General features: G+C 44.3%; 1 protein-coding gene across 1 annotated transcript; it reads left to right on the top strand.

Annotated features, from left to right (window-relative positions):
- Nucleotides 1-377: 377 nt before the first annotated feature.
- galcb (galactosylceramidase b) lies at nucleotides 378-13,371 on the top strand. The gene is made up of 17 exons (XM_066685590.1): nucleotides 378-553; nucleotides 2,680-2,748; nucleotides 2,840-2,903; nucleotides 3,073-3,186; nucleotides 3,538-3,677; nucleotides 3,782-3,820; nucleotides 5,114-5,244; nucleotides 6,896-7,051; nucleotides 7,728-7,852; nucleotides 8,411-8,538; nucleotides 8,632-8,721; nucleotides 8,808-8,897; nucleotides 9,760-9,904; nucleotides 10,030-10,210; nucleotides 11,092-11,252; nucleotides 12,674-12,750; nucleotides 13,142-13,371. Exons 1-17 carry the CDS (start codon nucleotides 398-400, stop codon nucleotides 13,283-13,285), a joined length of 2,010 nt encoding a protein of 669 aa, XP_066541687.1. The 5' UTR covers nucleotides 378-397; the 3' UTR covers nucleotides 13,286-13,371.
- The last annotated feature ends 430 nt before the right edge of the window (nucleotides 13,372-13,801 follow it).

Genomic DNA, 13,801 nt, shown 5'->3' with positions numbered 1-13,801 from the left:
CCTTGCAAATTAAAAAAAAAAAAAAAAAGAGCTCGTAAAATGAATGAACTCAACACATTATTATATATATATATATATATATAGTATTATTTCTTCTACTAATCATTTAAGAACAAAATCAACACGAGAAGAACATTTCTCACAAGCTTTTATTTTTTTTTGTATTGTATTTTTTTATAGAATTTTTATTTATTTATTTATTTACACGTCAATATATATTTATTTGTTTATTTATTTATCTATTTATTTTTAATGTAGTAATTTTGAAAAGAAGAGTTTTAACAATAACAGAATGTCTTCCCTGCAGCCAATGGCATGCCGGGAGGGAGTGGTTATGACAGTAAGTCCCGCCCCCGCGGCGCTGCTGGTCATGTGACTGAAGCGAAGTGGAGAAGAGATGAAGAGAGGAAGATCGCTGTGGTTTCTCTCTCTTTATTCCCTTTGTGTTTATTCTCTCCGTTCTCTGCTCTGTGGAGCTCAGAGTTATTATCTCGACGATGTCTTCGGCCTAGGGCGGGTGTTTGACGGAGTTGGGGGACTGAGCGGCGGAGGGGTGAGAGACTTCACTGTTTAGTGTATAGACAGTCAGCTGAGGCGCATGCGCAGAGCGAAGTGCCGAATTTGTGAAGTATATTCGCTAATTATTTGTGTTTAACTCGCCATTTTCGTTCATAACTTGAATACTTCGGAGTAAAGTGCAGCTCACTTTTGGTTATTGTATGACGTACATTTATTCCCTGATTTTGTGTTCACGTCACACTGTTATTTTGGTTTTTCGTATGTTATTTAAACAACGTTTAGCCTCTAGGTCTGAAGCTAATAAATAAAAACACACTTAAACCGCTTTTAAATCTCAGGTCTCTGTCCAAATGTCTACAAAAACACTGAATATCCACAATCTTGAAGAAGACACCCTCATAATCAAGTGTTCAGATTTCTCTTCATGTAGTGGCTTACCTTGGAGCCCTATTTCCAAAGGGTAGTTTAAAAAGCAGGAATTCTTAGTTTAACCCGATATTCTTCAGGTACAATGTGTACAGATAGTCGAAGGATGTTTACCTCAGTCAGTATTTTACTCAGATTATTTTAGCCTTAGGTGACTTTCCCCACCAGCTTTAGTTTTATGGTTATTTTGGCCATTTATCTCATTGTCAGTCGGCTTTTTAATTAACTACTGAACTGAATCAGGTGTGGAAAAGTAGGAACATGTGTCCTAACTGGGAGGGACATGAAGGTTAGTCTAGAAAAAAACAACACTGCTCTAAACCAAACCATGGTAAAGAGGCCATTATTGAATACGCTGCTGGGGGTGTGCTCAAAAAATGTGACATTATTATTACCAATAAAATCTAAAGTTCACCAAGAAACAATGAAACAAAAATCCCAAGTCAAATGTGAACAAGAAAAAATAAAGAAGATTATGAACACTGTATTAACAGAGAAGGTGGGTGGGTAAATCGGGGCAAAGTGTAATGTCACCTACTCACATCTCCAGAGTCTTTGGTGGGAGTTTGGTATGGTTTTCTCCTGTCTGTGTGCTTCCTCCTAAAACACTTGTCGGTAGGTAAATTGGCTGTGTGTGTGTGTCAGGGTCATGGTGGGTCCAGAGCCTACCTGGAATCATTGGGCGCAAGGCGGGAATACACCCTGGAGGGGGCGCCAGTCCTTCACAGGGCAACACAGACACACACACACATTCACTCACACACTCACACCTACGGACACTTTTGAGTCGCCAATCCACCTACCAATGTGTGTTTTTGGACTGTGGGAGGAAACCGGAGCACCCGGAGGAAACCCACACGGACAGAGGGAGAACACACCACACTCCTCACAGACAGTCACCCGGAGGAAACCCACGCAGACACAGGGAGAACACACCACACTCCTCACAGACAGTCACCCGGAGGAAACCCATGCAGACACAGGGAGAACACACCACACTCCTCACAGACAGTCACCCGGAGGAAACCCACGCAGACACAGGGAGAACACACCACACTCCTCACAGACAGTCACCCGGAGGAAACCCACGCAGACACAGAGAGAACACACCACACTCCTCACAGACAGTCACCCGGAGGAAACCCACGCAGACACAGGGAGAACACACCACACTCCTCACAGACAGTCACCCGGAGGAAACCCAGGCGGACACAGGGAGAACACACCCCACTCCTCACAGACAGTCACCCTGAGGAAACCCACGCAGACACAGAGAGAACACACCACACTTCTCACAGACAGTCACCCGGAGGAAACCCACGCAGACACAGAGAGAACACACCACACTTCTCACAGACAGTCACCCGGAGGAAACCCACGCAGACACAGAGAGAACACACCACACTCCTCACAGACAGTCACACACAGCGGGAATCGAACCCACAACCTCCAGGACCCTGGAGCTGTGTGACCTGCTGCGCCACCGTGCCGTCTAAATAAGCTCTTAATAGTGACAAATGATCCACAGTAAGGCAGTTGCTGCAGCTGCTCCGCTGTAGATAAGCTACAAATGAGTTGGTACGAATGCCAAAGACACTTAATTTAAACAGGTTTCTCTGCACTTGCGTCTGTATGAGCTGGTACAGGTAAATGTAGCCGCGTCTCCACAATGAAGTCGGACTTCGCCTCATTGCCATGATATTTAATATGTTACATATATTTATGTGCTCTCAGGCCACATCCCGACTACTTGTGAATTATGCTGAACCATACAGGAGTCAGATCCTGGATTACCTGTTTAAGGTAAGTGCGCGTGAATGCAAGTCACTGCTGGTTTTGGTTGTCGATGTGTAAAAGCATACGTCTGTTATCGTTTTACTTACATTTATTTCAGCCCAACTTTGGAGCTTCTTTGCAAATTCTGAAAGTTGAGATTGGAGGAGATGCTCAGACGACAGGTATGTTTCCAAACACAGTGTAAAGCGGATGAAACTGTCGCCTCGTTATTATTCAGATTGTCTGACGATGTGAGTGCCATGTGATTAGTAATCAGTGTGTGAAAAGAAACGAAGCGGCAGTGCAGCTCTCATATCTCGCCTTTTTTTTTTTTTTTTCCACTTTCTGCAGATGGCACAGAGCCCTCACACATGCACTATGAGAATGATGAGAATTACTTCAGGGGATATGAGTGGTGGCTGATGAAAGAGGCTAAGAAGAGGAACCCTAACATCACACTCATAGGTGCTGTACATTTATAATTTTACATTACAACTCAGTAAAGACACGTTCAGTTATTCACACTCAGTCTGTAGCAGCTGCACATGAGCCAGTGCTGAGTGTGGTCTAACACTGGGCTACGTGGCAGCGACACTATTTTCTGGAGTGATAGAACATCTCTGAAGTTCTTGTGCAGTCAAATCTTCACAGAAATCTTCCAACGTCCAGTTTACACCCTTTCAGAAGAGTAGAAGCAAAACTACTGGAGTATAACATTAGAAAACCCTGAAAATCCTAAATATAACACTCTTATTTACGATGAATGTATAGTTTACTTGTTAATGCATGTCCTCTTTTGTCATTGCTGTCTTTTAGGTTTGCCCTGGGCTTTTCCTGGATGGATCGGCCGTGGGGAAAACTGGCCCTATGACTTCCCTGATGTTACCGCTTCCTACGTTGTGTCCTGGATTATTGGGGCAAAGCAGTACCATGACCTGGACATTGATTACGTTGGGGTGATTATATCACTGACTGATTAATATTATCACTTTCAAAGTGTGTGTTGTTTGTTGATAGTAAATCAATAACTAACCAGGCTTTTTTTTGTTTTTTAAAACAGATATGGAATGAAAGAAGTTTTAATAGCAAATACATAAAGGTAAGCTGTATTACCCTGCTGTTATCTTCATGGGTTCATTTCGATCTTCGCAGCATGTTGGAGTTGGTTGGTTTCTCCTGGAGAGTAGGTGTCTGGACTGTCATAAGCCCTGCCACAAATATGGGCTTGTTGTTCTGCTGATGTTGCGTGAGACGTGTTAAATAAGGAGTAGCCCCTGTTTCCATTGACACCAGAGACTATACAGGGATGACACAGCTGAATAAAGAATGGAATTGGCTTGATCTGAAGCTAATAAGGTGACACGGTGGCGCAGCAGGTTAGTGTCGCAGTCACACAGCTCCAGGGACCTGGAGGTTGTGGGTTCGATTCCCACTCCAGGTGACTGTCTTTGAGGAGTGTGGTGTGTTCTCTCTGTGTCTGCGTGGGTTTCCTCAGGGTGCTCCGATTTCCTCCCACAGTCCAAAAACACACGTTGGTAGGTGGATCGGTGACTCAAAAGTGTCCGTAGGTGTGAGTGTGTGTGTCTGTGTTGCCCTGTGAAGGACTGGCGCCCCCTCCAGGGTGTATTCCCGCCTTGCGCCCAATGATTCCAGGTAGGCTCTGGACCCACCGCGACCCTGAACTGGATAAGCGGTTACAGACAATGAATGAATGAATGAAGCTAATAAAGTTGAGAGATGTTCTATATCCAAGGCATCGTGGTTTGTCACAGGGTATGACTGGACTGTTCTTAAAGACAGTGTACTGCTGTGTACTGTACGTTATAAAAAAAGGGGAGTGGTCTCGTTTTCGGGAAACTCCAAAGAGCCAATCAGCTGGTAAAGAAAAAGCCATGTGTCTCCTGATATTAATATTTGTGTTGTTTTGGATTGCTTTAACTCTATGGCTCCTCCATAAATGATTATTTGGGTATGAATTTCAGCAGCTTTAATGGACTGAGAGCACGTCCACACCACAGGAACTCCAAAATGGATATAGCTTACTCTACAATAAGCAGAATTTTAGAAGCTATTCAGATCAGTTCCGGATGTATTCAGTTATAGCTACATCCAACTGTGTCAAAACTGTGTTTGTCATTTCTCCTCAAACCCCTCCAATTGGTCTGTCTTTGCATTTACCCACTTTTGATACATAGACAACGCTATGACAAATCCATGCAAATATGCCTAAATGATTCCCCCATGCCATTACAGGTTACATTACACAGGCTCTTATAGACATGCATCATGAAATGTACAGAAAATAACTCTATTACGTTATTACATTACCAGCAGGCTTCATGGGGTTTCAGGGTAATGCACTTTTCCCTCTCATCTCTGCTGTGTTTGATAGCTTCTGCGATACACTCTGGATAAGAGCGGTCTGGACAGGGTCAGAATCATTGCCAGTGATAACCTCTGGGAGCCCATAACCTTCTGTGTGCTTCTGGACCAAGAGCTTCGAGACGCTGTGGACGTGCTGGGGTAGGATACACAGCTTTCTGATAACATCTGCTTTCATACTGTACCCGACCAGAACAGAGTGAAAGGAATAATCATGTTCCAGTGGTTCCACAGTTAGGGGATGACACCAAAGAGGGCAGAGTACAAGAAAGAATAAGAAAATCCATCAAATAATTGAAATGATTAAAAGCAGCTCTCTGTCCATGTCTTGTTGTATGAAGTGATTTCTGTCTGCAGAGGCGCAGTTTTACGTAAGCACTTTCACTCCAGCGGGTTCAGGGCAGTTCGCTGATGCTTTGTTGTTGGGGTATTTATTTATTTATCTATCTATCCACCCAAGTAACTTCTTCCCAAGAACCTACACAAATGATTCAGTTTATCTGCCCCACTGATGACACAGGAGCACTTTTTGTTGTTCTACGTTTGCAGAATGTAGTTTCTCTGAATGTTTTATACTCATTACACGCTGCTTTTCACGGATCACTGGACAGAGCAGGTATGATTTCGGGGGTGGGTCGCTCTCAGCGCTGCGGTGACACTGACCTGGTGGTGGTGAGTCGGTGTGTGTTGTGCTGGTACGAGTGGATCAGGCACAGCAGGGATGCTAGAGTCACTGAGAATAGTCCACCAACCAAAAAGATCCAATCAACAGTGTTCTGTGGGCGGCGGCGCTGAGAATGATCCACCACCCAGAGCGTACCTGCTTTTGTGGAGGTCCGGTGGGGGTTCTGACCTTTTTTGAAGAATGGAGAAATTGGGATAAGAAAATATGCAGAGAAACAGACGGATTACAGTCTGTAATTGTTGAACTACAAAGTGAATCTGTAGGGTTAGTGGAGCTGATAATATATAAATAAATATATCTTATATATTACACTGTTTAAATAAATAAAATTTGACCTCAAACAGGTTTAAAAGGAGCTTAAAATAAAAGATTTGTTTACTCCCTGTGTCTGCATGGGTTTCCTCCGGGTGACTGTCTGTGAGGAGTGTGGTGTGTTCTCTCTGTGTCTGCATGGGTTTCCTCCGGGTGACTGTCTGTGAGGAGTGTGGTGTGTTCTCCCTGTGTCTGCGTGGGTTTCCTTCGGGTGACTGTGAGGAGTGTGGTGTGTTCTCTCTGTGTCTGCGTGGGTTTCCTTCGGGTGACTGTGAGGAGTGTGGTGTGTTCTCCCTGTGTCTGCGTGGGTTTCCTCCGGGTGCTCCGGTTTCCTCCCACGGTCCAAAAACACACGTTGGTAGGTGGATTGGCGACTCAATTGTCTGTAGGTGTGTGTGAGTGTGTGTGTTGCCCTGTGAAGGACTGGCGCCCCCTCCAGGGTGTATTCCCGCATTGCGCCCAATGATTCCAGGTAGGCTCTGGACCCACCGCGACCCTGAACTGGAGAAGGGTTACAGACAGTGAATGAATGAATGAATGAATGGAAATTTGTTTCTGGACGCAGATAGACATTCTCAGGGTAAATCCTACACATCTTTACAGACCTATGCAATTTGTCATGTGCGACATAGCTTTTGCATTGTTAACAATATCCCTTACTGAATGGGAATCATGCAGTTGCACTCTCCAACTGCACATACCTTCAGCGCCACTGGCCCCAACCTGCGGGAGTGAAACTACTGCTGGAAATATCAGTGGATGCAATGCTTAATGTTTCTCCAAACTTTCCTCCAGAGCCCACTACCCAGGAACCACTGCGGTAAAGTCAGCCCTGATGACCGGGAAGAAGCTGTGGTCTTCTGAGGATTACAGCACTTTTAATGATGAAGTGGGAGGAGGCTGCTGGGCACGGATTCTCAACCAGAACTATGTCAACGGACAGATGACAGCGTATTGGAGCTTTCTCTTTGTCTAGAACAGCTATATCCATCAACCATAACATTATGACCAGCTCTTTGTTCACCTACCTGACCATACAGGTGCATTCTGTAGTTCTATAATTATAGACTGTAGTCCATCTATTGCTCTACATACTTTCCATGCCCTTGTTCTTCAATAGACTTGAACTCCACAGAGCAGTTAGCCTGTTATTTGGCTGTTGTACTGCTACAAGTGGATCAGACACAGCAGTGTTACTCGAGTGTTTTAACACTGTGTTAGACACACCTACTTTGTTGGTCCACCTTGTAGGATGTAAAATCAGAGATTAAAAGTGCACAGTGTGTGTCTGTCGTCCTCTAGTCCTTCATCAGTGACACAGGGCGCTGGTTGAGTGGAATATTCTCAGTTCAGCAGTGACAGTGATGGGCGAAAATCCAGCATCAGTCTGATCCACTCGTACCAGTGTCACTGCAGCGCTGAGAATGTTCCACCACACAAAACATACCAGCTCTGTGGGGGTCCTGGGGGTGACTATAAGAACAGAGCAACAGGTGGAGTCTGTAATTATAGAACTACAAATTGAACCTGTATGGGCATTGAAGCTGAGAGTATGGACAGAGCTGGTAATGGCTGGTCTGTCTAGATCGGTAAACAGCACACTGTTGTTGTATTTGTTTTCTTGTAGCACTATTTCCTGGAACCTGGTTGCCAGTTATTATCAGGATCTTCCTTTTGGGAGAGATGGGCTGATGACCGCTCAGGAGCCGTGGAGCGGAAATTACGTTGTGGAGTCCCCCATTTGGATAACGGGTAAATATATCATACATTATACTCCCAGAAATAGGGTGGCACGGTGGCGCAGCAGGTAGTGCCGCAGTCACACAGCTCCAGGGACTTGGAGGTTGTGGGTTCGATTCCTGCTCCGGGTGACTGTCTGTGAGGAGTGTGGTGTGTTCTCCCTGTGTCTGCGTGGGTTTCCTCCGGGTGACTGTCTGTGAGGAGTGTGGTGTGTTTTCTTTGTGTTTGCGTGGGTTTCCTCTGGGTGACCCTCTTTGAGGAGTGTGGTGTGTTTTCTTTGTGTCTGCGTGGGTTTCCTGAACTAGATAAGGGTTACAGATAAAGGATGGATGGATTACACTCCCAGAAATGCAGTAACAGACTTCAGAAAAAGAATTACACTGCTGGAATATAGCTGTGAGAATTTGATTGCGTTCAACCACAAAAATTGGAATGGAATTTAAGACCCAGAAGTAGTCGTCCAACCTCAGTGCACGACTTCACTCATGCTCTTGTGACTAAATGTCATCAGCTCTTCACAGGTATGTTTAAACATGTAGTGAGAACGCTTTAATCTGCTCCATCTTCCAGCTCACACTACACAGTTTACTCAGCCTGGATGGACATACCTGCAGACTGTGGGTCACCTGACACATGGAGGGAGTTATGTTGCTCTGACTGACCGCAAAGGAAACCTGACCATAGTCGTGGAAACAATGGTAAGCTCTGATTTCCACAGTTTACCTCCCACGAAGGTGACCAAATTAGCATTACCCCTTTAACCCCCTGCATTCCCATTTGTATCCTCCCAGACTCATGACCACTCTGTGTGTATACGACCTCCTCTGCCGCCCTTTAACGTCACAGCCCAGATAGCCACGTTCTTTTTGAAGGGATCTTTTGTGAGTATGGCTGATGTTACGTTTACTCAGCAGGGTGTTAATGATTACTGACCCCCAGTCGTTACTGAACCTTGTCCTTGTTGCAGGCGTCGATCAATGAGCTGCAAGTGTGGCACTCGAGGTTTGATTTCAAAACCAACAAGTCTCTCTTCTTCCAAAAACTCACTCCACTGCAGGTAGGTTCTGATTGGCTGATGTGTGTAAGGCAACGCTGTCTCTTTTAAAGTTGGCGTAGGTGATTTTGTAGATGCCAAATTGGTCCCACCCCCTACAATTCAGCCCTCTTTTCAGAAGCCACCCCCTGTAAAACTCAGTTGCTCACACTGCTTATAACTCACACAGAGAGTGCTGTGCAACTCTAAACTCTAATGATTACTGTCACAAACCTGCCTCACCATAAGAGCTTTTAAGAACTACGTATAAGCCCTTCAGGTGATGCGGGTTGGTAAAAGTAGTCATTAGTTTCCCACGTTTTACAAGCCGCGCTGGCAGCGAGAATAGTCATTGTGTTTTATGATGTACTGTAATGGTTAAAGAGGGGGCGGCACGGTGGCGCAGCAGGTAGGTGTCGCAGTCACACAGCTCCAGGCACCTGGAGATTGTGGGTTCGATTCCCGCTCCGGGTGACTGTCTGTGAGGAGTTGGTGTGTTCTCCTTGTGTCTGCGTGGGTTTCCTCCGGGTGACTGTCTGTGAGGAGTTGGTGTGTTCTCTCTGTGTCCGCGTGGGTTTCCTCCGGGTGCTCTGGTTTCCTCCCACAGTCCAAAAACACACGTTGCAGGTGGATTGGCAACTCAAAATGTGTGTGTGTGTGTGTGTGTGTGTGTTGCCCTGTGAAGGACTGGTGCCCCCTCCAGGGTGTATTCCCGCCTTGCGCCCAATGATTCCAAGTAGGCTCTGGACCCACCACGACCCTGAACTGGATAAGAGTTACAGATAATGAATGAATGTAATGGTTAAAGAGTAGTGTCGTTATTTTATCTGGCCCATTCTAATTATTTTTGCCATGAATATAACAGAAGGCTTATCCGTTATTTTAGGTGTCTAATGGGTCATTCACCTTAGACCTTGATGTTGATGAGGTTTACACAATCACCACCATAACCACGGGACTGAAAGGGAGTTACCCAGACCCTCCTCCTTCCGCTCCTTTCCCTAAGACATATAAAGATAATTTCAATGTCCGTAAGTATTCATTTTTCCATGCTGTCACATCAGCATCTGTTCCACAGAGTCCTGCAGATGCTCGGGAGTCATTTAAGAACAGATTGGGATGTCTGATAAATCACCTATTTGTCTTTCCCTCAAAGAAATACGCAGCTTCTCGGAGGCTCCGAACTTCGCCGATCAGACTGGCGTGTTTGAGTACTTCACGAACCTGACAGACCCTGGCGCTCATGTTTACACGCTGAGGCAGGTGGTCACCCAGCGGCCGATCACTTGGGTGGCGGATGCAGATCAGACCGTCTCTGTCATCGGGGATTATAAATGGTGTGTAGTGAGAGCTCTGAGCTCTAATTACAAGGCATTTGTAAATGTGTGTGTTTTGGGAGGCGTTCCACAAATTTGTGCTGGTGTTTCTTGTGCAAATGCAGCATGTGTAATCCAAACTTCTTCATTCGTAAAGGTAAAAACTCTTCTCTGGAGTAACAGCCTCTGTGGATTTGATGGCATGACATTCCGGATCACAATGGCCACTTAAATCATCTTAGAAGGACTTGATAGAGCTCTGCCATTCCACAGAACACAGTCTGACATCTCCACAGCCAAGTGTTGGGTGCTTTTATGCTCCTCTAGCTCATATTTGGAATCGGGCATTGTGAACTTAAGCTTCGCAGCGTTCTATTTCACATCCTGCTTTTTCTATAAAGATTACACAGCCTCCACAAATGAATATAGAAGCAGAAATTATATCGAATTCAGACATTATAATGAAAAATATTAGAATCTGAATCATTTTATTGGCCACTGGGCATGCACACAGAGGAATTCTTTCTCATTTAACCCACAATGTGCAGTGAAACACACATTTACACATACTAGTGAACACTAGGGGGCAGTATGTACACATTCCCAGAGCTGTGGGCAGCCCTAGCCATGGCTCTTATTTATTTCTATCACTCTATCTAGTGTAGAGGGGCATTTAAAGTAGAAGTGATGATTGTGGGTCCTAATGTAGACCATTAACAAACAAACTTCTTATTAATACCTTTAATTTCACACAAAAAAAATGTTGGATGTGACTTTTAGCACAACATTTAATGGTTAAGTGTGCTTGAAAGATGAAAAGAAAACAGGAAATAAGGTCTAGTGGCTAGTGTGACTGTCTTTTTAAGAAGCTGGCGTTATCCTGAATCAGCTTATCTTCACAGGCAGAACGGGACAGTCTGGTGTGACGTGTACATGGAGCAGGAGGACGGAGGGGTGTTTGTAGCACTGAGAGTGGATAATGGAGGAGGATCTGTGAGGAGCGCTAAAGGAATCTTCTTCTGGGTGTTCACTGATGGCACATACAAAGTCACCAATGATCTCAGTAAGCTGACATTGCTTTAATGTACATGGTTTAGAGTTATTGTCTGTGGGCCTTGTTGGTTTTGAAGATTTTCAAAAGTCTGTCTCTTAAAAATTCAGAGAAGCGCTTTCTGACAGAAACGGATCAAACGTCACAGCCGTGGATCTGTCAGGCCTTTGTTCTCCATAAATTCAAAGTAATGGTGTAGTACAAAAATGAGCAGTTTTCACCATTACATCGATAAAGTCCATCAGCCAAGACATGTTTTGTGTCTGAAGTTTGTTTCTTTGTTTTAACAATTTTTTTCTTTTTTTAAAGACAAAGGAAAAAAGGAATTCCACTCCTCTTTTTTTAGTTTGTTTTATTTTGCTTTTTAAACATAATACAATATTGAATAATAGAAAACATGAAAATAAGTAATTAAACAATCAAACAGAGAGGGGGACCTTAGAAGCTTTAGCTGCTATTGCTGTATGAATATACCATTGCTTCTCAACGTTCAGTAACAATGAGACCATGAAGATGAAGGTGAAAACCTCTCTTACCTGGCTATGTACAAAGAAATCTGGTCAGAATAACAACTCACATTTAAAATCTCCTTTTTTTTGGACGGAATTTAAAAATAACAGTTGCCCATAATACGCTCCGGGTGACTGTCTGTGAGGAGTGTGGTGTGTTCTCCCTGTGTCTGTGTGGGTTTCCTCCGGGTGACTGTCTGTGAGGAGTGTGGTGTGTTCTCCCTGTGTCTGTGTGGGTTTCCTCCGGGTGACTGTCTGTGAGGAGTGTGGTGTGTTCTCCCTGTGTCTGTGTGGGTTTCCTCCGGGTGACTGTCTGTGAGGAGTGTGGTGTGTTCTCTCTGTGTCTGCGTGGGTTTCCTCCGGGTGACTGTCTGTGAGGAGTGTGGTGTGTTCTCCCTGTGTCTGCGTGGGTTTCCTTCGGGTGACTGTCTGTGAGGAGTGTGGTGTGTTCTCCCTGTGTCTGTGTGGGTTTCCTCCGGGTGACTGTCTGTGAAGAGTGTGGTGTGTTCTCCCTGTGCCTGCACCACCTCCGGGTGCTCCAGTTTCCTCCCACAGTCCAAAAACACATGTTGGTAGGTGGATTGGCGACTCAAAATTGTCCGTAGGTGTGTGTGTGTGAGTGAATGTGTGTGTGTGTGTGTCTGTGTTGCTCTGTGAAGGACTGGCGCCCCCTCCAGGGTGTATTCCCACCTTGCGCCCAATGATTCCAGGTAGTCTCTGGACCCTGAACTGGATAAGGGTTACAGATAATGAATGAATAATGCGTACTGGAAGTAATGTTTGTATTCCATATATAATTACTATTTTGGAGATGTGAGGGTTTTGTCTGACACAATTTGAAATAAAAACTAATAATAATAATAATAAATAAACCTGGCTTGGCCGGAAAAATTCATCCAATCACATTTTCTTTTTCTCTGAAAGGTGGGAAGAGTGTCCTGGCTGAGGGGTTGTCCGGAACCAGAGCCAGAGTCTGGCACACGCTCACGCTGTCTGTAAAGGTTTGTCAAATGCTCTCACATTCAGCAGAAAATACATTGACTTTAAACAATTCTAGATAGTCGTTCTATTAAATAAGTTCAGATACTTTATAGAAGCTATCGTTCATGTCCGCCACTAATGATCCCTTACTTTATTTAAACAAAAATAACAGCCATTACACTGACACCTGCTGGTCGAGATGTAGCAGACATTCTGTACAAACCTTTTAAACATGCCCTTCCCCATTTGGAGGCCCCGCTCTGTGGAGTATAATGTGGTTTGTTAAGGGACAACAGGACAGCTTGATTTTACTGGTTTAAAGTAGGTAACTGAACTGAACCAAATCAGGGTGAGATGTTTCAAAGTGGAATTAAGAATCACAGCGAATAATGATCTGTTCTCTCTTTCCAGGGAAACTTTGCCTCGGGAGAGCTCAATGGTTACCTGTTGTGGAAGAACGCTGTAGTCCTGGAGCCTAATAACGGATGGGCGGCTATAGGCACAAGCTCGTTTGAGTTGGCTCAGTTTGATAACTTTGCCTTACAGGCGGAATGACATTCCCATTCTTTAACGGTGGAACTGTGGTCTGTAAAAGGTTAATTGTCATTTCTCAGGGTTTTTTTTTATTTTAAACCAATGTGCCTTGAAAAAACATGTATTATTATTATTATTATTTTTTTTTTAAAGATTTAAATCCAACGTTTGAAAATTCCATATGTAATTCTTAAAAATCTCAACACTGGAGCTTACAAACTCAGCTTTACGTTCTTGGTGTTGCACGTGATGAAGCTGAGTGCACGTAAGAGTCTGTTAACACTTTTGTGGATGAGCTTTGAGTGGCTTTTTTTTCTTTCTCTTCTTTCTAGTTGATTTCAGACTCAAAATTGAAATAGGGGCTGATTCCACGCACCAGTCGGAGAAGTGTGTCCCTTGTAGCAATTGTTTACCTTTCCTAGGAGTGTTTATTTTTTTGTCTGATGAGGTAGGGTTAAGAGGCAGATGTGATTGGCCGAGAGACCTGTCAGTTATTATTTTACAAACGGCTGATTGGAGCTTAACCAAAATATACTG

Source organism: Hoplias malabaricus, chromosome 1 (genome assembly GCF_029633855.1).
Source record: "Hoplias malabaricus isolate fHopMal1 chromosome 1, fHopMal1.hap1, whole genome shotgun sequence".
Classification (NCBI taxonomy): Eukaryota; Metazoa; Chordata; class Actinopteri; order Characiformes; family Erythrinidae; genus Hoplias; species Hoplias malabaricus.
Note: the sequence above shows the minus strand (reverse complement) of the source record. Positions and strands in the feature narration are given on the sequence as shown.